Source organism: Macrobrachium rosenbergii, chromosome 8 (assembly GCF_040412425.1).
Source record: "Macrobrachium rosenbergii isolate ZJJX-2024 chromosome 8, ASM4041242v1, whole genome shotgun sequence".
In the NCBI taxonomy this organism is placed as follows: Eukaryota; Metazoa; Arthropoda; class Malacostraca; order Decapoda; family Palaemonidae; genus Macrobrachium; species Macrobrachium rosenbergii.
In genome coordinates this window covers 51,404,398-51,429,608 of record NC_089748.1, presented here as the reverse complement: position 1 = coordinate 51,429,608, position 25,211 = coordinate 51,404,398, and the positions used below count along the sequence as shown (strand labels likewise).

At 35.5% G+C, this 25,211-nt stretch overlaps 1 protein-coding gene across 1 annotated transcript; it reads left to right on the top strand.

Moving 5' to 3' along the window:
• Positions 1-12,996: 12,996 nt before the first annotated feature.
• LOC136841147 (serine-aspartate repeat-containing protein F-like) lies at positions 12,997-24,622 on the top strand. The gene is made up of 6 exons (XM_067108192.1): positions 12,997-13,148; positions 14,804-15,222; positions 15,257-15,496; positions 15,528-15,788; positions 15,999-16,109; positions 24,558-24,622. The coding sequence occupies exons 1-6, from the start codon at positions 12,997-12,999 to the stop codon at positions 24,620-24,622; spliced, it is 1,248 nt and encodes a 415-aa protein (XP_066964293.1).
• Positions 24,623-25,211: the final 589 nt, after the last annotated feature.

The following is a 25,211-nucleotide window of genomic DNA, read 5'->3' as shown; positions in this document are numbered from 1 at the left end:
CAATTCTTGTAATAGCTAAGAAAATTTTCTTTTGATTTATTACTGCAAAATCAACCAGTGATATTTTCTTAATTACTTCCTATCACTTTTTTTCCAAAATGCTCTAATAATTACATGGAATTCATTTCATCTTTGTTATATTAGGATCGCAGTTAGGATCGCAGCTACGCTCTGTCAAATTCACAGGTGAAACCCGTGGCATATTCAGTTGTTTATTTTATGGTAAATATTTTCCCAATTTTCAGCATGCCAACGCCTGCTGTTCCTATGGGAATATACTTGAAGGTATTCATCTTCCTGAGCTTTGGTTGTCTTAGATTAATAAAATATTTTTCATTCAAACGATAATTGTATGTGGTATATGTGTGATTTACTCTCTCTCTCTCTCTCTCTCTCTCTCTCTCTTCAATTATCTCCATTTTAGGTTTTCCGTTCTTTATTCTTTTTAATTTATATATACTGTTTATATATATACACACATATATCTATATATTTATATATATAGATATAGATACATATATACATATATATATATGTATATATGTATCCATATATATATATATATATATTATATATGTATATTGTATATATGTATATGTATATATAAGTATATATATGTATAATATATATGTATATATATAATATATATATATATATATATATATATATATATATATATATATATATTGTTCATTAGCTGCTCAATGCAAGATGTTACTTACCGTCACTTTACCAAAATATTTATTTACTGAAAACATGCAAAGCTGAACGAAAATGGCAGAAAGTATGAAATAAATAAATATGTACCATACATACTCGCAAGCATAGAAAACGAATATTATAAATACAAAAAGAAGGACGTTCTTGCGATCACAGAAAAGATACAGTGTAATTCGTCGTATTTTTCGAGACACAGCGAATTTAGTATAACCTATTTTTTGAGCGAGCTGTCGAAATTCTGCATCATTCTGTGACTGTGGAGAAGTACGATTCTGATCATAAAGAATTATTTATCTCAAAATTCTGTATCATTCTACGACAACAAAAATTTTTTTTTAATTATGAAGAATTAGTTATTTCTCCGTGGTTTCACTCGACAGTGACGAAGGCGGATTCTTGGAAGAAAGTGAAAGTTTCAGCCAATTAAGATTTCTGCGTCTGCGGTTTTTTGAACAGTTTGTGCAAAAGAAGGCAAGCAATAAATGGTTAAATTCCGGATTTCCTCCTGAGATGAATTAAGGAAAGTTCAGCAAGCCGTTTGAATTCATTTTCACTTGTCTTAATGATCAAAAAGAAAAATTAAAGGCCAATTGAAATATGCTAGAAAAAGAAAAAAATTAACTTGATTCCAAAAAATAGAAAAGAACGTTTTTTAAAATTTTCTAATTTTTAAAATTTTTATTCGTCCTTTGTAATAAGGAAGAAAAGCTAGGAATTTTATTTAAAGCCTCCTAAAAAAAACTGATAAATAAAAAAAACGAAAAGAAGATAGAATAAAAACAGAGAGAACACGAAAGCTTCAAACGAACATACACAACACCATCTCGCAATACCAGGCCACAAAGTCCAACCGCAACTTCTCATTTTTTCTTTTTTTTACCGCTGGTAATCGTATTTCTTTTTTCCTATTTTGGTGACGGAATCACGAGTAATATTCGGTGCCTTGGAGGCGAAATGGCATAAAAATAGACACGCAGATATATTTAGATTGATGGATGACGGGTGCAAGAGACAGCGTCCACAGTTTCCTGGACGTACAAGTACCGCCTTATCTCTGTCGCTTTATTCCCGGAGAAAAAATGAATGTGCTGGACTGGAGAGGAAGGACTGGATGTATGCTAATAGAGAGAGAGAGAGAGAGAAGGGAGTGGGGGAAAGGAGGGCTGAATATTTATATCTTCAGAGAGAGAGAGAGAGAGAGAGAGAAAACTGGAAGTAATTTGAAGACAGAATGGCTACCATCTTGTGGCTGTGAAACCTAAAAGCTGTGCCCTTCTGGTGCCACCCCTTTTTAAAATAGAAAGATGTAGGCATATACATTATATGTATATGTATATAAATATATATATAATATATATATATATATATATATATATATATATATATAATATATATAGAAAGAGAAAGATATATATATATTGTTATATATATATATATATATATATATATATATATATATATATATATATATATATATATATATATATTAGAACTTTTGAAAAGATCAGCTAGACTCAGATCCTGAACATTGTACAATTAGCAAATCTGCTTTCATCATTGTAAGACATTTATAGCTTCAGAGATCCTTGTTTCAGCATTTCGTATTATTCTAGGAAGAGGGTATTTTTACGCTCTTCTAAAAAGTGCATCAATAGTTATATTTACATACATAAGCTGCATGCGCAAGACAAAACTGGCAAAACATTGCATCAAAGAGGCTAAATTTACTTCTCGTTCGTGCTGGCGTAGGAGGCCTAACATTTAACTAGGGATATATAGGCCATGAAAGGCCTATATTATATATATATACATATATATATATATATATATATATATATATATATATATATATATATATATATATATATATATATATATACATATATATATATATATATATATATATATATATATATATATATATATATATATATATATATATATATATATATATATATATATATATGTATGTATGTATGTATATGTATATATATATATATATATATATATATATATATATATATATATATATATATATATATATATATATATATCCGTTGCTTGAAGAACACAAGGAATATATAATTCCAACCAAATTTGTCTTTTGTAGAGGCAATGTATGTATTGTAGGCCTATTGAAGTGTATGAATTCCAAAATTTGAGCACATGAATCTAGTTAACTTATGTGTTATTGTTAAATATCTTTTTTTTAATATACAAAACAAATGATACAAAACAAATGGTAACTTTCTTCATCTATACAGTATGAAATCTTTCTCTGCCGGAGTTTCACTCATGTGAAACTAATAGGAAATGTTGATATGAATTTTAACAAAGACAGTTGATCCACATTGATTCTATCTTCAGATATGTTATCCTGATTTCACAATTTCTACTTTCTCTTGTGTTTTTCTTGTTCAGTCGTAATATGATGTATGTAGTTTTATGCGATTGGTTTACTGTTACAACTCGAGTAGGAAAGACGGTTTTATAATTTCATATTAAGTATTTCGCCCTAAGAATGAATTTTGTTTTTTTACTTTTGAAACGGTTTGCTGATGTCCATGGAAAGTACGAGAAGGGCGGGGGAGCACTTGGCCCCCTGAAGGCGAGCTTGTAATAATGATTAGATTTGGCTTAGTAATGGAAAAAGACACACAACTCAACTCGTATTTCCTGAGGCCTCTTGAAGAAACTGGATCCATAACGCCAGCAGTTCCATCACCTAATAAGAACTGAGGCTGAAATTGCAGTCAACTTCGTCCAAGTCCCCGGAGCCGAGATCCAGAATGTCCTCGGGGCTGATTGTTGGATGGATCCATTGCCTTCGAGGAATCGCAGAGGTTATAGGAGCTGGGTCATGCTAGGTCATGCTAGGTCATGTGCCTTTTATTCTGTGTTAAAGTAAATCAAATTTGATGCTTAAGGCTATCCTCTAGGATTCCGTAGGGCTTCGAGTCCCTGGTCCGGCAGGGTGCTCCCCTGGGTCTCTTCCTTTGTTTAGCTGGGGAGCCCATGGACCCAGGGTTTTCAGAGGACCTCCCCTCTGAAGCTTTCCACACAAGCCAGGGGATTTTTTTCTTCAGTGGTTAGGAAAGCGATGATACACTTTCACATTCTTGGTATCCGAAAGGATTAAAATTAGCAAATATAATGCTTAAACTCAGGAAATAATATAAAATCAAATGTTTTTTTTAAGAAATATAAAAAAACAACCAATATTTTCACTTTATTTAATTTCAGTCATCAAGAAGCTGAAACAAACCTAAGAAATTCCTGGATTCCATATCTATGGAACGAGGGAATTACAAAAAAAAAAAAATGACAGTTAATGGCGTCCTGAAAGGATACCTAATTTCTTATCAACCCTTTCGAGATTGCCCCCTTTCACGCCTAAACTCCGGAACTTTCTTTAGTTCCCATTTTTTCCCAGAGGTTTTTAGATACTTTTAAAACGCACATCTCTTAAATAAACTGGTAAAGCCATTCAAGTTTCTTTTTATTGTGGAACTAAAAGAGAGAAATGTGACGTTTGCACCCTCATGACCTGTAAATACAACAAAGGTAAACAAAAGAATAAGCTGAAGTGTTTCTGCACAAAGTTCTCTATTAAATTAATGGGTTTACCTTGTCTGCCATTTATTTTTCACTCGAAACGAATGCGAAATATGAATTATGGTTTAGTTCCTAACTTTGAGTACAGGAAAAAACAAAAAAAAATGCGCCGAAGAATCGAGTTTTCTGTACAGCCGCTTCAAGGTATAATCAAGGCCACCGAAAATAGGTCTATCTTTCGGTGGTCTCGGTATAATGCTGGATGAGTCGCGGCCCATGAAATTTTAACCACTGCCCGGTGGTGGCCCATCCTATATCGTTGCCAGAAGCACGATTATGGTTAATTTTAACTTTAAATAAAATAAAAGCTACTGAGGTTAGAGGGCTGCAATTTTGTATGTTTGATGATTGGAGAGTGGATGATCAACGTATCAATTTGCAGCCCTCCAGCCTCAGTAGTTTTTAAGATCTGAGGGCGGACAGAAAGAGTGCGGACAGAAAAAGTACAGACAGAAAAAAGTGCAGTCGGACAGACAAAGCCGGCACAATAGTTTTCTTTTGCAGAAAACTAAAAAAGACATTGCCGTGTATTTCAAGGGATTTCTACTTACCTTTGGTAAGATACTCTGGTGTATGATTTGGTCTCTTACATGTAAAGGTAAAGTCGACGTGAAATTATTCAAAATCAGGGTGCTTCTCGATTGACTACGTTAAGGGAAAGAATGTCCTCGGAATTTTGAACGTCGATGTGTTTAATTAATGTCCCTCAGATTTAAAGCTGTCTTTCAACAGGTAAGTTTCAGACTAACGCGGCGACATCATCAGCGATAAGGTGTTGTTCCCCGTAGGGGGTTAGCCCGTCAGTACACCTCGTGCGGTGCACTGTAGGTATTACTTAAGGTTCTTTGCAGCGTGCCTTCGGCCCCTAGCTGCAACCCCTTTCTTTCCTTTTACTGTACCTCCTTTTAAATTCTCTTTCTTCCATCTTACTTTCCACCCTCTCCTAACAATTGATTCATAGTGCAACTGCGTTGAGGTTTTCCTCCTGTTACACCTTTCAAACCTTTTACTGTCAATTTCAGTTTCAGCGCTGAATGACCTTATAGGTCCCAATACTTGGACTTTGGTCTAAATTCTATACTCATTTCAATTCAGTTCGATAAGGAAGTGTTCTCTCACAATAAACGTAGAATTTAATAAAAAGTTAGTCTTGAGGTTAGTTCATTGATTATATGACTAAGCTAGTTAAAATATGTTTATACATTTATATAAAGTGCAGAACAAATAATTGCCCATTGTGTATTACTAGAAAGTTAAACACCGAACTGAATGTGCCCGAGTGTTTTTTTTTTTTTTATAATATTTTATTTCTCTTACAGGTAAGTTTCAACAACGAGTTCGAGATCAAGACACCTGGTGAGTGTGAAATATGTTATTAATTTATGATATTTTTCTCCATATTTTTCGTATAATTTTTTTTCCTATATTAGGAATGAATGATACTGAGTTAAGGTTTTAGACGATTGGATAATATTTTGAACTTGTTTTTGTTAGTGTTTTGTTTTCCCCGATACCTTGTTTATTTTTTTTAGTTTTTTATATATATATTTTTTGGAATATTAGAAGATTTCTAGAAAATATTTTTACGAACAGGTGCGGCTGGAAAATACATAAACATATTTAACATCGAGTTAATACATAATTTATTAAATTAACCATATCGCATCCGGTTTCCGTAAAAAAAAAAATAGAAAAAATTTATGCAAAGATAATAATCCGAGTTCCGCCGGCGAACAATTTCGAAATGGCTTTGCTCCATAAACCCAATGGTCCTCCTGAAATATTTTCTCGCGTAATGAGCAATTTACTTACGGCCAGGCTTCATAATGAAAATTAAATCAAATGTAATCGTTTTAAGTATCGGATACATTAGCATATAGATTCTGAATAAGCGTTATCAGGACTCAATAAGGCCGTGCAATAATATTATTGTTTTTTAATCTTCCGCGGTTGTTGGGGATGGTGTTTAGACTGGTTGGACAAGCAAAGAGAGAATAAGCGGATGGGTACAGAGAAGGAAATTAGTTATCAGGTCGGTTCCAAACAAATTTTTTGGCAATAGGTTCGTTGTGATGAATTTTTCTATTGAAAACATGTCATTTTCCGGTCGTTAATCGTTTCTTCTGTGGAGAATCAGAAATGAACCTGTTGGAAACAGGTGAGATGTATATATATTTTATATACATACACGCATATATATATATATATATATATATATATATATATATATATATATATATATATATATATATATATATATACATATATATATAATATATATATATATATATATATATATATATATATATATATATATATATATACTCTACATATACTCACGTGTGTGTGTCAGGTGGTGTCTGTTCTGGAGGTTCTGAAAATCAAATGTTTTGTGCTTTTATAGGCAAAATTTACAGAGCAATAAGATGACAGAGCAAAATTTATGTTTGCACTACAGACCTTTTGCAGTAAAATCTGGAATTATGTCTGGCTAAAATGACACATGCTCTCGCTTTATACACTCGCACATACATACATATATGCGTACGTACGTGAATACATACAGTACATGTATATATGTATGTGTATATATATATATATATATATATATATATATATATATATGTTATATATATATATATATATATATATATATATATATATATATATATATATATATATATATATATATATATATATATATATATATATATATATATATATACTCACCAAACTTTATGCACTCATGGCCATGTGACATATCCCCCAGAACAACGCCCTCCCTCTACCCATGTACTGTATGGATAAATATTGTACACTTAGAGCCTGCCGATTCCTAGAACCCCTTTCAGACCCGCTTCCTTCCTTTAATGAATTTTGGCATCTCACGAAACGCTAATATAGATATCCTATATCCAATAAAGAAAGGGGGTGTCTCACACTTTGTGTATTATTTATCCGAGGAAGACCTTGAGATTTCACAGTAAAAATAAAGGTTCGGTTTACACATTTTACGAAGAAATAAGCAATGATGGTTCTCATGAACTGCTGCCAAATTTACAAAGCTATCAGTAAATCATTAAAACTGGTATCATGAATATTAGAACATAATTATAGAAACATAAGTTTTAGCCCTTCTTTTACTATTGTTGTTCTTTAAAAAATTAATTCTTGTATTCTAAGCATTTACTGATTCCTATTATTTTATGTTTGCTCTTCGGTCCAGTTATTGTCAGTCAAAACAATTATTTTTACGTTCCTCACATCAAGAAAGTCTTGATTGTTGTGTGTACAAAGTAAAGATTTTATAGAATCTTCATCAAATACATAATGCACTGATGTTCGAAGTATGCTGTATATTTGCGTAGCTTTGCTTACGTTGAGACCTATATTTAGCTTTGGCTAGTTTTGTTTAAACTGTGACCTATATTTAGCTTCGGTTGGTTTTGTTTACGCTGAGACCTATATGTAGTTTTTGACAGTTTTGTTTACGTTGAAGCCTATATTTATTCCCGCTTATTTTTATGTACGTTGAAATCTATGTTTACTCTTGCTTATTTTTGCTTACCTTGAGACCTATATTTATTCTTGCTTATTTATTTTGACCTACATTTATTCTTGCTTATTTTTGCTTACCTTGAGACCTATATTTATTCTTGCTTATTATTGTGTACGTTGAGACCTATATTTATTCTTGCTTATTTTTGCTTACCTTGAGACCTATATTTATTCTTGCTTATTATTGTGTACGTTGAGACCTATATTTAGTTTTGCTTAGCTTTGTTTACACCGAGACCTATATTTAGCTTTGATTCGTTTTGTTTACGTTTAGATCTGTACTTATGTTACAAATCTGTTCGAGGTCTCGTTACTTACAGCAATGTCATTACGTGGAACAGCTAATATTCCATTCAACTAAATCTCCTCTGCTGTTTTCATTTTGGACATTCTGCCAACGCTTCTTTTTAGAAATCGATTATATTTTGATTGCAACGTAGTCTTTATGGCTATTCAAAACGTTACGGAAGTAAGAATAACGTAAAATTGTCTTTTTTTTTTATTTCCATAACGGACCAATTTCAACCAAATTTGATATACAAATACTTGGATAATAGGGAATGGGGAATAAAGATTGTTCAAAGGGGAGCGTAAGGGGTGGGGGTGGGAAGGGGGTTGCATGGGGGGCCGGATACAATCAAGAAATGTAGAAAATAAAGACAGGTCACTTAAAAATCTTTCTCTCTTATACCACAGAACCAGGAATGCTTAAACTTGCGTGAAAGCTTCCTTATGTAATATAGATTAAAGTTTGTCCAAACAATGTTCCCCAGGACTAGGAATTGGGCCACAGTAGGGGTTCAAAGTCTGACACAGAAATTTGTCGGAAAAATCATTGACAATCTTCTTTTAAAGAACAACAAGGCTGCAATTTGTCAAATTATTATGCAACCATCCTCAGGGCCCTAGAGGCCAGGGAGGGGCCACAGTTTTGACTCAAAAGCTTTACATATAAATATATAAGAAAAAAGTATTAATCCAATACTTACAGGCGCAACAAGGTGGCACAGATGAGAAGTATGACTTATTGTTTTCTTATTTTCTTTGAAAAAAATTTTTTTTTTATATATTCTGTGCTGAATTCCCCATACGACTTTGTTCTTTCAGAAATTTTGCTTTAAACTATAAACTGGTAAATAGAGCTTCAAACTTATTGGTTTCATTATTAATAAGTTATTTTCTTACGTTTCCATTCGGTATTGATTGTTTTTAATAATTTAAGTTATCAACTTTTCATGAGACAGTCTTTAAAGCTATTTTTTTGTTATTTTATATTGTTATATGATATGACGTGTGATATGATATGATATGATATGATATGATATGATATGATATGATATGATATGATATGATATGATATGATGTGGTATATGTGACAAGAATATCAATAAAAAGACATTGGTACAAGGTGACAATTTTCCTAAACAATATTCCTTCTTCAGAGCCATCAATAAAATTATTAAAAAGAATTTCGTTATAGTCGTTTCGTAGTGTAACACAGACAAACCAGAACTAAAAAAAAATAAATAAAAAAGAACGAACAGGAGAGGAGGAGAAAGTGACAGGAAACAGAGCAATAATTCTGTGTCATTGGATGATTTACCTGAAAAATATGGGATTGTGGGCGCGAACGCGAAGCATTTTAGAGGGCGTGTCAATTGCTGTGGTAATGGGTGTGGGGTGATGGCGAGGGAGGAAAACGACCACTGATGATTTTTGAGAGAGAGAGAGAGAGAGAGAGAGAGAGAGAGAGAGAGAGATTGCGGATGACATCATGAAGTTGCCAAGGACACATAAGAGATTAATGACAAGAGAGAGAGAGAGAGAGAGAGAGAGAGAGAGAGAGAGAGAGAGAGAGAGAGAGAGAAATTGTGGATGAAATCGAAAATGTTAAGAAATAGTAAGAAAATTGTATTAAAACTCAGAGAGAGAGAGAGAGAGAGAGAGAGAGAGAGAGAGAGAGAGAGAGAGAGAGAGAGAGATTGTCGATGGAATCGAAAATGGCAAAAAATAGTGAGAAAATTGTATTGAAACCCTAAAAAGAAAGATAACGGGAGAGGTGGAGAAAGAATAATTGCCAATGAAAGTGGAGAGAGAGAGAGAGAGAGAGAGAGAGAGAGAGAGAGAGAAAATTGATGATGAAATTGAAGATGCCTGGAGAGATAGAGAGAGAAATTACTAATGACACCCAATAAATGAATAGAGAAATGGGTGGAGTAAGAATAATTACAGATGAAACTTTAGGTTCCGAGAGGAGAGAGAGAGAGAGAGAGAGAGAGAGAGAGAGAGAGAGAGCGAGAGAGACTGGAAAGACTATACAGTTACTTGAAGTTTTTTTTCAAGGTACATGGTGTTTAATTTAAATTTTTTTCACGGATAAAAAACCTACGGCCGATAAAAACTTGCAATGGCTTAATTTTCGTGACATTGCACGAAAATTGTATATTTCATGAGTTACAAAATTGTCTTCGTGAAAAATGCTTTCACTCTTAAATATTAAATCTTATATATACCAAATATTTTGTATCAATTAATCTGTTATCCTATATCTGTACACGCTTTGGCTTATTGGTTTATCTTTTTACTAAAGGACTGCTTATGTTCCTTTTGTATATAATAATCATTCATCACACGATATTGTATCTGAACTCTACGGCAGACTCACTCCCAATTTGGTTAAAATTTTCTGATTCATTCAATCGCTTCAAGAGCTATAATTTGAACTACTTTAATTCAACATCATTTATATTTCAATTTCCCCTGGCCTTTGTTTTAGTTTATCCGCTTTTCCGTTACCCAATTTATATATAAGTTGACGCTCCGCATACCCGTTTAAATCGATTGTGAATGGCAAAGATGGAATGTACTGAGCAATGTTACCGGGAATTGAAAAATTAATTTTCTACTCTCAGACTGTCTCCAGTCTTCTTCAGAATAGAAAGGCTTCTTCTACGTAGTTTGGCGCATAAATCCTAAGCTGACGAAATAAATAAACGAACTTAGTTTCCATATAAATATGCTTCAATGTCTGAACACCATTCCTGATTCGCTGAATCACATAGTCATCAAAATCTGTCGAAGTAAATAAAAAAAAATTCAATATTGTGATATAACTGTAAAAAATCAAGTCATACTAAAAAGGGAGGAGGAGGAGGAGGAAGAGGAAGAGGAGGAGGAGGAGGAGAATTGTAGTCTTTAAATTGTTATGTATAGGGTAAGTGAACACTGCAGGCTTCTCGTTAAAATGAATGATAGTTATTTCAAGTATAATTTAAGTAATTTTAGAATATTTGTTTCTTTTTTTTTTATTTCCATGGCATATATATTTTTTAATAAAGTCTTAGGTTGCCAGCATGCACTCTTCTTATTGAAGTTACTTTTTCTTCACCAAAATTTTCCTTTTCCTATTTTTTTACTTTGAGAGAGAGCGAAAAACTGGTTTTCCAGAGCTGATGAGAGAGAGAGAGAGAGAGAGAGAGAGAGAGAGAGAGAGAGAGAGAGAGAGGAGAGAGAGATATTATACCGCTTTCCTGAATGAATAAAAAGAGGTTTTCCAGAGCTGATAAGGCGGGGAGAGAGAGAGAGAGAGAGAGAGGCGGGGGGCGGTGTTGGCGCTGGATCTGCCGCCGGTAATCATGACTGTCATTCGTGGATTCATTCCAAGGGTGTCGAGGAAATGCCATGAATATTTCCCCCGGCATTCTTCATTGTGATTTCGGAAGATCGTGCAACTTTTAATGGTTTTCTTACCAGGTATATTATTATCAATTTAAAATGAGACTGGACGCGTGCGCTTAGATATGAATTTAATGACAGAAGAAAGAAAAAATTCTGTTAGTGAACGTTCTCAGCACTTTTCAAAGTAGGCGGTATTAGCCCTTTTCAAATAAACGTTCTTAACCCTTTCAAAATAAACTTGTTTAGCCCTTTTCAAAGTGAACGTTCTTAGCTCTTTCCAAAGCAAACTTTTGTAGCCATTTTCAAAGTAAACGTTCTTAGCGCTTTTCAGAGTAAACGTTCCTGGCCCTTTTCAAAGTAAACGTTTCTGGCCCTTTTCAAAGTAAACGTTCTTAGCACTTTACAAAGTAAACGTTCTTGGTCCTTTTCAAAGTAGACGTTCCTGGCCCTCTTCAAAGTAAACGTTCTCAGCCGTTTTCAAAAGCCCTTATGTTTATTTTTTGTTTTTATTTTTACAATGACGTTCTTTTCTTTGCAGTATTTGAACCTCGTTGCATATTATTTATTAGATAGTACTGATTAATTCTTATCCTTGTTGGCTTTTGTAGTACCCAAATTTGTCTGCAAAAAAAATATATTTTTGATTCCTCTGAAGAGGCGCACCTCGTATTCTGAAGGTCAATTGCATGTTTGCAAAGAAATGCATAATAATCTCCATTCATCCGCTAGCACTCATGAAATGCTTTTGGTGTCAATTGCCTTGTTATCTATTTCACCAACAGATATTTTTTTATATCTGTTACTAATATTTCTCATTTTTACAATGAGAAAATCATCTGGGGTAAACGAATTATTGACTGTCTTAGGAATCTAACAGTGTCAAGGCTATTGTGAAACATTTATGATGCATTCGTCGTAAAATATGCGCACATTCGTCACATAAAGTCCTTAAATAATGTATAAGGACTTTACGTGACGAGTGTTGCGCATATTTGGATTCGAATTAAAGTCTTCTTGGAGCTGTCGGCAAATATCTGCAACCGAAATCATTGCAGCTAATCGTAATTGGCTGAAACTCGTGGTGCTTAATATCCGTCAAAGATCACAGCTCAAGTACAACAGGCAATCAGATTCGAGATATGATCTTCATTGATATCGGCTGCAGACATTTACTGTCAGCTCAAAAAAAAAAAAAAGACTGTATTTATATTTCTATAAATGATACTTGATTGTTTTAAGATATTAATCTAATGTCAAAATGAAGATTTATAAGACAGTTATCAGGCCCATACTATTATATGGGGCAGAAACTTGGGCACCTACGAGGAAGGAGGAGGGACTGCTGGAAAGAACAGAGATGAGGATGGTGATATGGATTGCTGGAATATCACTACTGGAAAGGAGGGGGAGTCAAGATAAAGAAGAATGTGTGGTATATGTAATGTAAAGAAGAAGGCTAGAGAAGTTCGTCTGAGATACTATGGCCATGTAATAAGAAGAGAGGAGGTGGAACCAATCAAGAGAGCTAAGAACATGCCAGTGACGGAGAGGAGGAGTGTTGGGCGTCAGGTGATCAGGTGAGGAGGGATATGGGTGAAGTGGAACTGGGAGAAGATGTAAGGAATAGAAATAGATGGAGAAAGCTGACTCGAGCGGCCGACCCTGCTATACAGTGGGACTAATAAGGTCGAAAGAAGAAGTCTAATGCCATAATCTTTGTCTGTCCCAAGTGGCTAAATAAATAATGAATGAATAATGCTCCCCCTCCACACCTTTCTATTAATGCGAGTGTCCATAAGTGAGATTCTCATACCCTGAAATGGCATCTAACTAAAATGAGTTTGCTGGTGAAGGTTCCCAGTAAGAAACTGGATCCTTATAGAATAATATTTATGAACTGTCAGATTTTTTAACATAGAACCTTGACTTTCTAGTCTCTAGATCAGTGGTTCTCGATCTTTTTTTTTTAGTGATGGCACCCTAACTAAGTAATCATTACCGTGGCACCCTTCTTCACCATCCCACCATGTCGCATGAATTAACTTGCTATTTAATGAATAAAATTATTATCCATACTCAAACCAAAATCAGCACACCGTACATGCAGAAATATACTGTACAAGCAAAGAGAAAGCATATCAGAAGAATTAGATCAACGTAGAGTAGATACACTGATAATAATTGTATGAAGAAATTTGCAAACTTTTTTTTTTTTACAAATGTTCATTGAGACGATCTAGTGAAGACAAAATTCATGACAATCTTGCGGAACCCCTAGGCACTGTCTGCACCGCAGGGTGCCACGGCACCCAGTTTGAGAATCACTGCAGTCTAGATGGTGTTTTCTTGACTAATGGATTGTCTTGATTGGCAAAAAATTAACGGAATAATTTTTCTCGTCTTGTTCTTTTTTTTTTCTTCCTCAGCTTCACAAAGCAGCTATAATGAAAGATGCTTATAATGAATGAACTGACTTTTCCGTCATAAATCTTGAGCTTTGAAAGTGCTGACTTGATTTCATCTTCAGGTTTTGTGGTTTGATTCTAGTGTAATCTAATAATGACATTTTAAATTCAACATTTATTTGACGCTTAATTGTAAGTCAGTTATGACAGCATCCTAATGATTATTCCATTGTAAATTTTACTTGAGTATTCATAATTAATGCCCAGGTAACTTACGCCAGGATTAATATAAAAAAAAGATTTAAGAGTTAAAAATCATGTACAGGTTATTTTCTAGAAAGGCAAGACCAGTTGTACAATCTAGATTTAAATCTGCCTAACGTGTGGTTGTTGAAATCGAAAACTTAAAGATTATTTGTATGATGGCAAATTACAGGTCTATTCCTGGCCTTTATCTAGCCCGTGCTCTAATTAGATTATAACCAGGAATTTGTGGCGTCAGTTAATGGAGAAAGCGAGTTGATTTTCAACAATGGTTGTTTTCATCTGTGACAGGAAATTGAGGCGAGATTAGTAGATTATTGATGATTTTACAACTGAAATTTTCAATTTTTTTTCTCTCGGGAATTTTTTCTCTAAGGGAAAGAATCATGATAAGGCAGTGACGATGGTGAGAGTGATAAGAGAAATTGTATTGCTGTTGATTAGCCTCGTGATGGCGATGATGAAGATAGTGATGATTATGAATGATTATGAACGTTTTGTAATGATAATGATGATGGGCATCATTATGACGTTGGTTTTTATATTGTTAACGAAGAAACTAGGCATGATAATGATGAGGACGGCAGTAATGACGAAGGTTATGGTAGTGACGATGATGATTATGGTTTCTATCATGATGGTGACGAGGTGGACATTGATAATTGTGACTGCCATCATGGTGAGGACGATGAAGATAGTGTTAGTGATGCTGATGGTGACGGCGATGACTGTGACCATGATGGCGGTGCAGATAATATCAGTGATAATGATGATGATGATTGCGATCATGATGATGATGATGAATCTAATAATAGTGATAATGATAGTGACGATGATGATAGTGACCATGATGTTGACGATGCAGATCATGATAGTAATACTAATGGTTATGGTGATTGTGATGATAATAGTGGTAATGATGGTGACGACGATGACTGCGAGGATGATGAGGACGATGTAGATAATAATTATGATAATGATGGTGACAGCGATTGATCATGATGATGATGTTGCAGATAATGATAGTGATGACAGTGGTGACGACGATGATGATGATGACGATGTAGACGATGATAGTGATAATGATGGTGACGACGATGGCAGTGATCATTGTGATGACGATGCAGATGATAATAGTGATAATGATGGTGATGACGGTGATTGCAATTATGATGCTGACGAAGCAGATAATAGTAGTGATAGTGATGCTTGCCATCATGATGATGACGATGGATATAATGATAGTGATAATGATAGTGATCATGATCATGAATGATGACGATGCAGATAATGACAGTGATCATGATGGTGACGATGATGATGGTGATCATGGTCATGATGACGACAATGAATATCAATATTTTGTTTATGATGGTGACGACGATGATGATTGCGACCATGATGATGACAAAGAAAATAACGACAGTGATAATGATGAATGCCATCATGACGACGACGATGGAGATAATGATAGTGACACCGATGATAGTGATCATGATGATGAGAAGGATGATGATAGTGATCATGATGATGATGATGATGTTGATAGTGATCATGATAATGAAGATGATGATGATAATGATGATGAGATGATCATGATGATGATAGTGATCATGACAGTGAAGATGATGATGATAATGATCATGAGATGATGATGATGATAGTGATCATGACAATGAAGATGATGATGATGATGATCATGAGATGATGATGATGATGATGATGATGATGATAGTGATCATGATGATGACTATGAAGATAATGATAGTGATGATGATAGTGAAGATGATGATGAAGATGAAGATGATGATGACGACGATTACGGCGATAATAGCGCTAAAGAATGTTCGAGTGGTGGCGGTGGCCGCGGTAAATGTTAGAGAGGCAGGTAGGCAGGTCCCTCTCTCCCTACCTCCCTCCCTCCCTACCTCCTCCCTCCCTACCCTCCTCCTCCCTCCCTCCTGGGCAAGAGGAAGAGTGAAGTAGTTGAAGGGCCCGGTCTGACCGGGCATCAAAGGAGCCATCCCCGAAAGGCAGTAATTTCCAAGTACCCCAGTCTATCATCACTCTGCCCTGCCTCCTCTTTATTGGCCCACTCCCTTTCTTTATCGCTTATTGCTTTCTTATCTGTGCCTCTGCTTTATTGTCCTCCCCCATTTGTTTTTTGTATGTGGTCTCGGTCCTTTTCCTTATTTCATGCTGCGTTTTGCATTTTGCATGTGTGGTGCTCTTTTCTTGCAGTTTCTTTTTCTCCTCCTCCCTCCTCCTCCTCCTCTCTCTCCTCTCTCCTCCTCCTCCTCCTCCTCCTCCCCTCTCTCTCTCTCTCTCTCTCTCCCCTGTGTCTGTCTGTCTGTCTGTCTGTCTGTCTCTCTCTCTCCTCTCTCTTCTGTCTCTCTCTCTCTCTCTCTCTCTCTCTCTCTCTCTCTCTCTCTCCTCTCTCTCTCCTCTGTCTGTCTGTCTGTCTCTCTCTCTCTCTCTCTTCTGTCTCTCTCTCTCTCTCTGTCTCTCTCTCTCTCTCTCTCTCCCTCTGTGTCTGTCTGTCCTCTGTCTGTCTGTCTCTTCTCTCTCTCTCTCCTGTGTCTCTTCTCTCTCTCTCTCTCTCTCTCTTCTGTGTCTGTCTGTCTGACTGTCTCTGTCTGTCTCTCTCTCTCTCTCTTCTGTGATATCTGATATCTAAATTATTCTTCCCTGCCAATTAGAAATCCATAAAGATATCCGAAATATGAATTGTATTTCGCATTTACATATGAATAAACAAATAACCCAAAAATCTAAAAATTAAATAAAAAAAAAAACCTTTGTCTTGCATATGTATAACCGTCAGGTCCATCAGTTTCACACCGGGTAGAATGTGGGTAAGGTCACCATTATTGCAGTCGGTTAGCTGGTGGTTGGGTTGAGTTTTTGTGATGTTTATCTTTTTTTTTTTTTAGGGGAGGAGGTTCTTGCATACTGTGTGGAATAAAGGTTATCCCTCGAAGCTTCTGCACTTATGGAAATTGCTGGCGATGTTGGCAACCCATTTTGACATGACCCCTGTCCCAGGGAGGAGTTTGAATTCCTGGAGTGTAAATTTATGTGGTAAAATCATTCTGGCCACATTTAGCGGATCGGTAGTCTCCGTGGAGGCTAATTCCTTATTCTTTGGAAGGCTGGATTTCAAGTCTATTGCGCCCTTCAGGCTTGTTGCATGTGGATAAGTGTTTAGCTTCTGAATAATAATAATAATAATAATAATAATAATAATAATAATAATAATAATAATAATAATTTTGCTCTGACACACAATAACGTACAATGTTATACTATTGCTACTGCAAAAAATTTATATACCACTAATTACCTTTAGTACTAATAATACTGAAAAGCTATTTTAGTACGAGGCATCAGTCTACCTGACAGCCGAAGACAAATTACTATTACTGCTACTACTACTACTACTACTACTACTACTACGACTACTACTACAAGGCTAATTCTTAAGAGAGAGAGGAAAATAAATAAATCGCACAGTTAATAATAGTGAAATGCTATTTTTAGTCTTCTGTAAAAGGAAAATATTTTGCCGGCTTTGTCTGTCCGTCCGCAATTTTTTTGTCCACCCTCAGAATTTAAAGACTACTGAGGTTAGAGGGCTACAATTTGGTATGTTGATCATACACCCTCCAATCGTCAAGCATACCAAAGTGGGCAGTCTAGCCTCAGTAATTTTTATTTTATTTCAGGTTAAAGTCATAATCGTGATTCTGGCAATTATATAGGATAGGCCACCACCTGGCCGTGGTTGAAGTTTCGTGGGCCGCGGGTCATACAGCATTATACCGAGATCACCGAAAGCTAGATCTGTTTTCGGTGGCCTTGATTATAGGCTGTAGCGGCTGTACAGAATACTCGATTGCGCCGAAGAAACTTCGGCGCATGCTTTACTTGTTGTACGGAGTATCAGTCTATCTGACGACCGAAGACAATTTCTAATACAACAACGACAATTACCACTACAACTACCACTACTACTAACACTACAAGGCTAATTCAAGTGAGAGAGAGAGAGAGAGAGGAGAGAGAGAGAGAGAGAGAGAGAGAGAGAGAGGAAAATAAATAAATCGATCATGCGCGGTTTAACCTGAAAGCGTGATCGGTACCTCAGTAATTTGTAGAGCGAAAACACCCATTTAGAAGTCATGCTGAGGTCTTATCTGTTAATCTCATCATGGCCGCGGACTTCTAAACACTTCTCCACTCTTCGTATCAATTTCGTCTTTATTTTCGTTTTTGGGGACTTTAATCTTCGTTCGATTGTTTACTTTTTACTTTTGAAAAAGTATTCTAGTTTTTTTTTTTTTTTTTTTTTTTGTTAATGGGTTCCTTTCAGCTTCTCAGTTGGTGATAATCATTTCAAGAATATTTGTCTTTTTTTTCGTGTTGGTGTTGCTATATTATTTTTAATTTTAAAATTTTTCTTCTACAATCTTTTAAAAAATGCTCATTGATTTTCATAATTTAAATTGCTTACACCGTGCTAGACTTATATATGGGTACTAATGGTATTCAGAAAAATGATTCATTCGAAATTTCATTTCTAAACCAACCAGATAATTAGCCAATATGAAACAAAAAGCAAAAAAAAAAGGAAATAAATAAATCCTTTAGGTTATACCTTCCTATTTTCTCTAGAAATGAAATAATGAAAGCATAAGACGAGGCCACAAAACGTCAGTCATAATGAGTGCAAGTTATCAAGCACATTCCTTCGTGTTAAATAAGGGGAATTCCGGTTAAACCCGGAGTGATTATTTCATTTACAAGTCTTGCGAAAGAATGCCACCGTCTGCTTTTGTTTACTTGATACGCAGAAATTTATACAATTTGGAACTGTTTTTATTGAAATGAGGGGTAAACATAACGAGAATATATATAGCTTAGTTTTTTGTTTAGAAGTGTATTTATGTAAAGGAGGCATTCAGCGGTGTCATGTGAAAGACTTCACAGTTTTCACATACACAAACACATACGCACATACACACCAACTTTTGGTTATAGAACATGTATGAACGTCAACTCTGCGAGGAAGTGTTCCAACATTAAAGACTTCACTATTATCGTACACACACACACACACACACACACAAAACAGTTTTTGGTTATAGCACATGTATAAACGTAAACTCTGCCAGGAGGTTCCCAACATTAAAGAAACTCTGCCAGGAAGTGTCCCAACATTAAAAAAACTCTTCCAGGAAGTGTCCCAACATTTAAAAAACTCTTCCAGGAAGTGTCCGAACATTAAAAAAAACTCTTCCAGGAAGTGTCCCAACATTAAAAAACTCTTCCAGGAAGTGTCCCAACGTGAAAAAACTCTGCCAGGAAGTGTCCCAACATTAAAGACTTCACAGTCTTCGTGAACACACACACACACATACACCACAATTTTTGGTTATAGCACATGCATAAACATAAAATTTGCTAGGAAGTGGAGTATTAACATTTATCCCCTCTGAAACCTTTAAAAGTAAGATTGGGAAACTATTCACACACTTAAAATACAAAAATACTGTCATGCTGTAGTTACGTAACGTCTTTAGTTGTCTGTAAAAGAAAACTACTGAGATGGCTTTGTCTGTCTTCTTTCGCACTTTTTTTGTCCGCCCTCATATCTTAAAAACTTCCAAGACTAGAGGGCTGCAAATAGGAATGTTGATCATCCACCGTCCAATCATCAAACATTCCAAATTGCAGCCCTCTAGCCTCAGCAGTTTTTATTTTATTTAAGGTTAAAGTTGGCCGTAATCATCCGTCTGGCAACGCTAAGGCCCGGCCGCCACCGGGCCTTGGCTGAAAGCTTCACGGGCCTCAGCTCATACAGCATTATACACTGTACAGAAAACTCGATTTCGTCGTAGAAACTTCAGCTCATTTTCTACCTGTTTATTTTTTTTTTTACTTTATTTTTTTTTCTACTTATTTTCTTTCGTACACGACACAAGAGAAACAAACGACTGTTGGCTAAGACAGCACCAGGTAATTCCGGGAAAATACACCGTCATTCTCGCGACGGAAATCATATTCCACTCCATCTTTGCCGGAGAAGTGAGAAGTCATTTGACATCTAGGGTCGCGTCAGAGGTCACCCGAGGTCAAAGCAGGTGATGGCAAAATACCCCCACGGAGGGTTTCGGGTAATCTTCGTTTCCTCGCCTTGATGATATATATTTACCGCCCGGCTCACTGTGTAATCTCTCTCCATAATTCTGTTTTTGTTGCCGCCTCAGTCACACCTCTATTTTTCTTCCGAATTAAATGTGCCAGAAGCACCTCACCACCAGATGTGACTGTGCATTGCGCGCAAAACACACACACACACACACACACACACACTTCTCACACATGGCCTGTCTGTCTGTCTGTCTTCTCCCACACACACACACACACACTCACACTCACTCTGTGTCTGTCTGTCTGTCTGTCTGTCTGTCTGTCTGTCTGTCTCTCACACACACACACACACACACACTCTCTCTCTCCTCTCTCTCTCTCTCTCTGACACACACTCACACACACGCACACACACACACACACTCACACTCTCTCTCTCTCTCTCTCTCTCTCTCTCTCTCTCACACACACACACACACACACACACACACACACACACACGCGCGCGCTCTCACACACTTTGTCTCTCTGACACACACTCTCTCTCTCTCTCTCTCTCTCTCTCACGCACATGCTCCTTCTTTCCTTTTCCGTTTTTGTTTTTTTCTCGCTTACGAGTTTCTTGATAATTTTGGCGATTAAGATGGCTATCTGCTTCGGAGTTGGGCTTAATTGAGTGGCCGTTAGCTCTAGGGAATGTTTCTTTTTTTTCGAGGTGTTTGGCAAGATGTTTCTGAAATGAAAGGCTTTTGAATATCACGAGGAAATTTTTCGATCGGTGGAATGCCTTCGTGTCTAGGCTCTGGAATGTCATGCCGCCCTGCGTGTTCCCAGATTCCTTTGGTCGTTGACCTAATTTAGAAAACTGAGTGTATACTATAATAACTTTCCGAATCTTGCAAGTAAAACTCAGATGCACTTTTTCACTTAATTTGTCATCGTTTGTTAACAAAAGTTATATTTTCCAATGATTTTAACAAATTTTCCAGTGATTTCAACTTGATTCGTCATCGTTCCAACAGTCTTTTGTAACGAAAGTTATATTTTCCAATGTTTTAACCTATTTTCCAATGATTTTAACTTGATTTGCCATCGTTCCAGCGGTCTTTGGTAACGAAAGTCATATTTTCCAATTATTTTCACTAATTTCCCAGTATTTTAACTTGATTCGTCATCGTTCCAGCAGTCTTTTGTAACGAAAGTTATATTTTACAATGCTTCAACTTATTTTCCAATGATCTAACTTGTTTTTCAATGTTTTCAAATTAACTCGTCATCGTTCCAATTATTAGACATGAATTCGCAATCTACATTAAAATTCAGAATTTGTAAATGACTTGGTACTGTATGAATAAGTTATTTGGTTCATTAAACAAATCTTACCCTTGATTAGTCTTGCGATGTATCTCTTGTGTTATAATATTTATCTACATAAAGGGATAATTGAAAACAATCTCTTTGCCTAATCTGTCATTCACAATCAAGCTTTGGCCTAAAGAAATGTTTTGACATCAGACGAACTGGAACCGAGTCGCTTTGACCACTTCAGCCATACCTGAATAAAAATAACACATTTTGATGTCGAGGTTTTTCATGTTATAAGATTCGTTGTATTATTTTAAAAATTTCAATTTCTGTATGTGACCAAACATGTGGAGATTAAATTACTTTATAATAATGATAATTATCTTAATTATCTATTAGATGAAATAAATTAGGAAATATTACAAAGAGATGGTTGAACATGAAATAAAATGTCCTTAGAAGGTGATGCAATAATATAGCCCCCAAAAAAAGATCTGATTTAAATGTCATTAAGATGAGGTATCATATATTCATTAACATTAGGCTATATCTGGGGTTATCGTTTTCAGTTTTTATCCACTTCCAATTATTATTATTATTATTATTATTATTATTATTATTATTATTATTATTATTATTATTATTATTATTAATGGAGGAACAATTTCATAGTTATGTAAGGGTACAAATATTGAAAAGGGGAATCGAACAGATTTCCAAAAACTCTCTGTTAAGACTTTTGAAATAATTTGTACCCGTACATAACTGTGGATTTGTTTCTTCATTTCAAGACCCATGATATTATTATTATTATTATTATTATTATTATTATTATTATTATTATTATCATTTCAAATTTAGCTTTTGTCTCCTAACGAGACATCTGAACCAGCTTTCTCTCTTGAGTAAGTTAGAAAACATCTCGAATGTTGGAGAGTTCTTCTGAAATAGCGTTTGTGGAACCAGTGAAATTGTGGAACCTTTAAAAAAGGGAAGCGTCACGCAATGACTCTGCTAATATAACAAGTTCATCTTCGACAGTCTCTCTCTCTCTCTCTCTCTCTCTCTCTCTCTCTCTCTCTCTCTCTCTCTCTCTCTCTCTCTCTCTCGTCTTCCTACTTCCCGTGTAATCCCAAAAATAGCTGGGAAGATCTTAAACGCTTAGCTCTCATGGCCCTTTCTCTCTCTCACTTAGTGGATGTATCTCTCTCTCTCTCTCTCTCTCTCTCTCTCTCTCTCTCTCTCTCTCTCTCTCGTTATGTTTGCTTTATATACAAGCATTAGTTGTCTACTATTAAGCAAGTTTTGTAATTACATTCTCTCTCTCTCTCTCTCTCTCTCTCTCTCTCTCTCTCTCTCTCTCTCTCTCTCTCTCTCTCTCGTTATGTTTGGTTTAAATACGAGCATTAGTTGTCTACTATTAACAAGTTTTGTAAATACATTCTCTCTCTCTCTCTCTCTCTCTCTCTCTCTCTCTCTCTCTCTCTCTCTCTCTCTCTCTCTCTCTCTCTCTCTCTCTCTCTTTCAGTAAGTGACTGACTCTTTTCTTTGGCAAGATATCTGTAGCAACTTTCTCTTTTTATTCGAATTTCATTTTTATGGTCGGTGTTTATATTCGCCTTATAAGTGAAAATTTAGAATCACTATTTCTTCCATAAGGTTTGAATCGAAACCGCATTGTTACTTCAATATATATTCAGTATGACCAAATGATTGATTGGATATAATAAATACTTCCTCTGCAGATAGATCCAAAATATAAAAAAAATCCTAAATTAAGATCTGGAATTGTGGAAAAGGTATAGGTATACAAATGAATTCACAGTTGCATGTAAAAGAAAAACCTTTATGTCGATTATTTCTTCAGATTGCCGATGTCGATATAGATTTAATCTTAGGTCTTTTTCTGGCTTGTGGCAGGAGTCCCTTTCTAACACAGATGTCGCTTACGTATTTGAAAGCTGGATTAGGAACTGCTTTGGTCCCACATATATACTTATCACTATCCTGGAGCATATATGCGAAGACACATATGCACCTGATGGTAAGCTTTCTGCTTGCTTGGTTAAGCTGCGGTATCGATATTTAGGATGAAAATATTAACACCGGATGATATACCAAATATGACTTGTCTATCGTTAACTTTAGTTATCAAACTGCGGTTGATTAAAATAAAACTGTTTTTATATTCAGGCGAGCTTAAAATTTTCGTAAAGACGAAATTATTTCTAATTCAGATGTCATGACCCAACTTCACTGTTTTTGGAATTTGGAGCGAAGTCAAATGCCGTATGGCTTATCTGAATGTATGGCTCCAATAAAAATGTCTTTTGTAAGTAGATATGACTTAAATGCCCGTGATTGCTCTCTTCCCCCACCACTACCACCCTTACCCTCTCCCGCTAGTTAGATAGCATTTAAACTACTGAAAATCAACATTATGGCGTGTCTTAGCAAGATACCTCAAGGACGGACAAAAGGAATTTGATGAAACCTGATAGATAATATTCGTCAGAACCCTTTTCGAGATGATTAATCTCTTTGGAAAATACGCTCAGAAATTTAGATTCTGTCATTTCTTGAAAATAAAACATCTGACAAGTTTCGTCATATTCTGTTCAACCGTTCTGGAGACATCCTGTTAGCAGGCATGCCCGAATGAACTTTTAACAGTTCCAATTTTGTTAAATTCAAACTAACACCTGTTTTCGCGTTTATTGCCTCCCAGTGAAGCTGATCTTACTGCAATTAATTAATTGCTATTTTAAGGCATGACTGTGCAAAAAACATGAACGCAGTCTAATCATCCAATGAAGACAATTCTGCTAATTCTGTTTTAATGTGTCAATTTTCCCTCAGTTTCACCACTTAACTGTGAATTGCAGAGCCAAGAAGTTTACCAGTCAGCTCACGACAGCCTTTAGGCAGCTGATCGAAACCGAGTCTTCAGTTCTCATTATATTTTCCTTATGATCAGAAACATTTTCAGGCACAGACATTTCTCACGACCAGAAACTATGTCCACAGACATCTCTTCTCGCTGCCGGGGACAGTGTCCATGCACAGATCTTTTTTCATGGCCAGATAAAAAAATGTTCAAATAGATCTTTTCTCATGGTCATAAACAATGTTCATCCACAGATCTTTTCTCATGGAACGTGATAAAGTTCATTCACAGATCTTTTCTCATGGCCAGAAAAAATGCTAAACAGATCTTTTTTTATGCCAGAGAAAAAAAATGTTCAAACAGATCTTTTCTCATGGTCATAAACAATGTTCATCCACAGGTCTTTTCTCAAGGAACGTGACAAAGTTCACCCACAGATCTTTTCTTGTAGCCAGAAGAAATGTTATTCAACAGATCTTTCTTCATTTGTTCATTCATATATCTTTTCTCATGGGCAAACTATTGTTCATATACAGATCTTACTCCATAGTCAGAAACAATGTTCTACACAGATCTTTTCCTATGGTCAGAATCAATGTTTATACTCAGATCATTTCTCATGGTTA

Excerpts from the sequence above, each read along its gene's own strand:
- LOC136841147 (XM_067108192.1), top strand. The coding sequence starts at position 12,997 with ATGTGTGGTATATGTAATGTAAAGAAGAAGGCTAGAGAAGTTCGTCTG. Across the intron at positions 15,497-15,527 it reads TAATGATAGTGATAATGATA|ATAATGACAGTGATCATGAT; the intron begins GTGATCATGATC and ends ATGACGATGCAG. Across the intron at positions 16,110-24,557 it reads GAGTGGTGGCGGTGGCCGCG|TTTCACCACTTAACTGTGAA; the intron begins GTAAATGTTAGA and ends ATTTTCCCTCAG.